We start from the raw sequence: 2,886 nt of genomic DNA on the forward strand, positions 1-2,886 counted from the left end.
CAGTACACACACACACACACACACACACACGCACACACTGAATATGCATACAAGCCAAGTCAGAATGTAAATGTAGAAAATGTTTGTGATTTTCCAACAGATCTTCATTGCTTTTTTAATTAATTAATAAAAAAAAAAAAACTAGACTATGGAAATATCTCTATAATTCGCACTGCAAATAATCAGTGTTCTTCCTATGTGTTATATTTTTGTCTTGTCTTCCAGTGCAAATGTCTAAAGATTCTTAAATCAAGATACATTAAGAAGTATTGTTTTCTGAGAAATTGATCAAACTGAAGTGAGTTTATGATTAAAACAAGGACACGTATCTGCCAATGGTTTCAAGTAACTCAAAGAGAAAACAAGGTTTCATTCCCCGTCGACAGATATTTGTTTTCCGTTTTTTAAGCATAAACTCGATTTTGTTCAAGTGCTCAGAAAACTAGAGTTGGACTGTAAATGTATTTGGCTTTAAGTATGTTTAGATACTTGTAATGGAAAACGAGACAAAAACATTTTTTGCAATGCATGCAACATTTAATGCCATGACTTTGTGATTTTAAGATTTTCTGCTCTGATTTAAGACGTTTTTAAGGCCTTAATTTGTGGAAGGACGAATTAAGACTTTTTAAGATCTGCACAAACCCTGGAATAATTACAACTAATTAACTAACTAACCCTTAACTAACTAACCCTATGTTGTTAATTAATAGTACTTAAGTATTTATTTGTGTAACAAGGACGCCCTAAGATAAAGTGTGACCAAAGTCCAAATATGGCCAGTTCATGTATTTGGTTTCTCCGCCTATGAAAATGATTTCAAAAAGAATATCAAGCTTTGCCTGTCATGAAGCAGTGACAGCATTATAGAAGAAGAGCAGTGTGGTGTTTTCAGATGGTGCAGTTTGTAATGGCACAGAATCAGCCCGTTGTTCTCAGGAGCGCTGATGTTTATGGCCTGTCCTTCTGAAACATTTAGGCCTGTCCCTGCATTAGCTGAGTCCAGCGGGTCAGAGAGATTTTCCAAGCAGTGTCAGTAACGCTCGAGGAGGACGGCTGAATTATTCAGGTCTATTGAGCATTGCTTTCCTCGCTCTCCTGACCCGTAGCACTGCAGTCTCATTGACATGACATGGAAACTGACTCTTGGCTGTGAACTTCAGGAGGTGTGGGCTCCTGTAGACACACGGCACTATAGAGTTGCCTCTTGTCTGTTGCTGTTTCAGCTCTCAGATTCTCCTTTCGTTCTCTCTTTCTAGTGCTCTACCGAAAAGGACCACCGTTTTATCATGCAAGGTTTGTTCTTAATCAGGCAGATGTTGAAAATGTTTGCTTTTGATGGTGCATCAAGATTCAAAGATACAGTCCAGAAATTCACATGAAAACACGTTTGTTTGTTTGTTTGTGTGTGTGTGTGTGCGCGTGTGTGTGTGTCTGTCTGTCTGTCTGTCTGATGAGTCTCTACGGCCCTTCAGCTGGAAATCTCTCGCTGCTCTCAGCAGAACCACTGGGAACGTCTCTAAGGTACAGTAGGACTAATAAAAGCGCTTAATAACAGGAGTTTGATACCCACATTTGAATAAGTATCCCTATAAAGACTGTCTGTTTCTAGAGGAGTAGTATATTTTATTATTAACAGCCTGTTTTTGGCACTTTCCACAAAAAATAGTACAGTTTGGAGTCCCATGGCTTTTTACAAACATTCAAAGCACAAATGTTGTTTTGGTAACACTTAAAGCCTTTATGTACAGTTGCAATCACATTTAATCAACCCCCTTGACCTGCAAGACATTTTAATTTAATTAATTAATTTATGCATTTTAATTTAAGCATTTAGCAAGCGACTTACATTGCATTCAGGCTATACATTTTTTTTTTACCAGTATGTGTGTTCCCTGGGCATCGAACCCACGACGTTTTGCGCTGCTAACACAATGCTCTACCACTGAACCACAGGAGCACTTTTTGCCACATTTTACTGCAAGAACAAAATTTGATGAAAACAGTTCAACAAAGGCATCAGTAAACTATTAGAGAAAGTTTATTAAAACACATTTGAGTGATTCTGAGAACGTAAAGTTGATGAATAATGAAAAAAAAAAAATCTAATTGGCTCCAATAACCTGTTATTAAAAAACCCTATAACTCAAAAACGTTACATTATGTATTGACATTATCATTTTCAATATGCCAGTAAGCTGTCATAGGTGCCATTTTTTTTTTTATTCTAGATCTTCAGAAAACTGATTTGTAAAGTATTCTGGGGAGGTTGATCAATTTGGATTGCAACTGTATAACGCATTATAAAGGTATCATAATGTACATAATGTAATGTTATCTTTCATTATATCTTTTCATAAACAGTTGTAACCAAAGTTCAAATGCATTAGAATATTTGCAGATTCCTTGTCACATATGAAATTGGTTGTTTGTATTATAATGTATTATAACTGTGGTTACAGATATTCATGAGATCATACAATGCATTATAAGGTGCATTACAAGGCTTTATTTATGCATCAAAAATACATTTATAATGCATTAAATATATAAAGGCTTTAAGTAAAGTGTTACCATGTTTTTCCGATTAACTGCTAGACTTCGTCTGACGTCATGATGTTCTCAACAATACCCGACCGTTAAGATGCACAATGACACCATGATATTTAGATTATTTAAATAAAAACTGTTTTTAATTCTTTTTAAAACATTTGTCCAAATGTCCAATATGTGCATGTTTTTGATGATTTTTACAAATTATGAAACAATACCATTGAACATTTCCAAGTACCCAAGTTTCATCCACTTATTTTTTGTTGTTGTTTGTTTTATTATATATATATATATATATATATATATATATATATATATACACACAATTTTAAA

General features: G+C 34.6%; 1 protein-coding gene across 1 annotated transcript in view; it reads left to right on the top strand.

Annotated features, from left to right (window-relative positions):
• tsen2 (TSEN2 tRNA splicing endonuclease subunit) overlaps positions 1–2,886 on the top strand; it is an 8,545-nt gene that overhangs the window by 4,351 nt on the left and 1,308 nt on the right. Inside the window, exons 8-9 of the mRNA XM_016575780.1 lie at positions 1,260–1,327; positions 1,459–1,524. Coding sequence (XP_016431266.1) covers positions 1,260–1,327; positions 1,459–1,524 — 134 coding nt within the window. The remainder of the gene's footprint in view (positions 1–1,259; positions 1,328–1,458; positions 1,525–2,886) is intronic.

Source organism: Sinocyclocheilus rhinocerous, unplaced genomic scaffold, assembly GCF_001515625.1.
Source record: "Sinocyclocheilus rhinocerous isolate Xijiao unplaced genomic scaffold, SAMN03320098_v1.1 scaffold1574, whole genome shotgun sequence".
NCBI classification, from domain to species: domain Eukaryota; kingdom Metazoa; phylum Chordata; class Actinopteri; order Cypriniformes; family Cyprinidae; genus Sinocyclocheilus; species Sinocyclocheilus rhinocerous.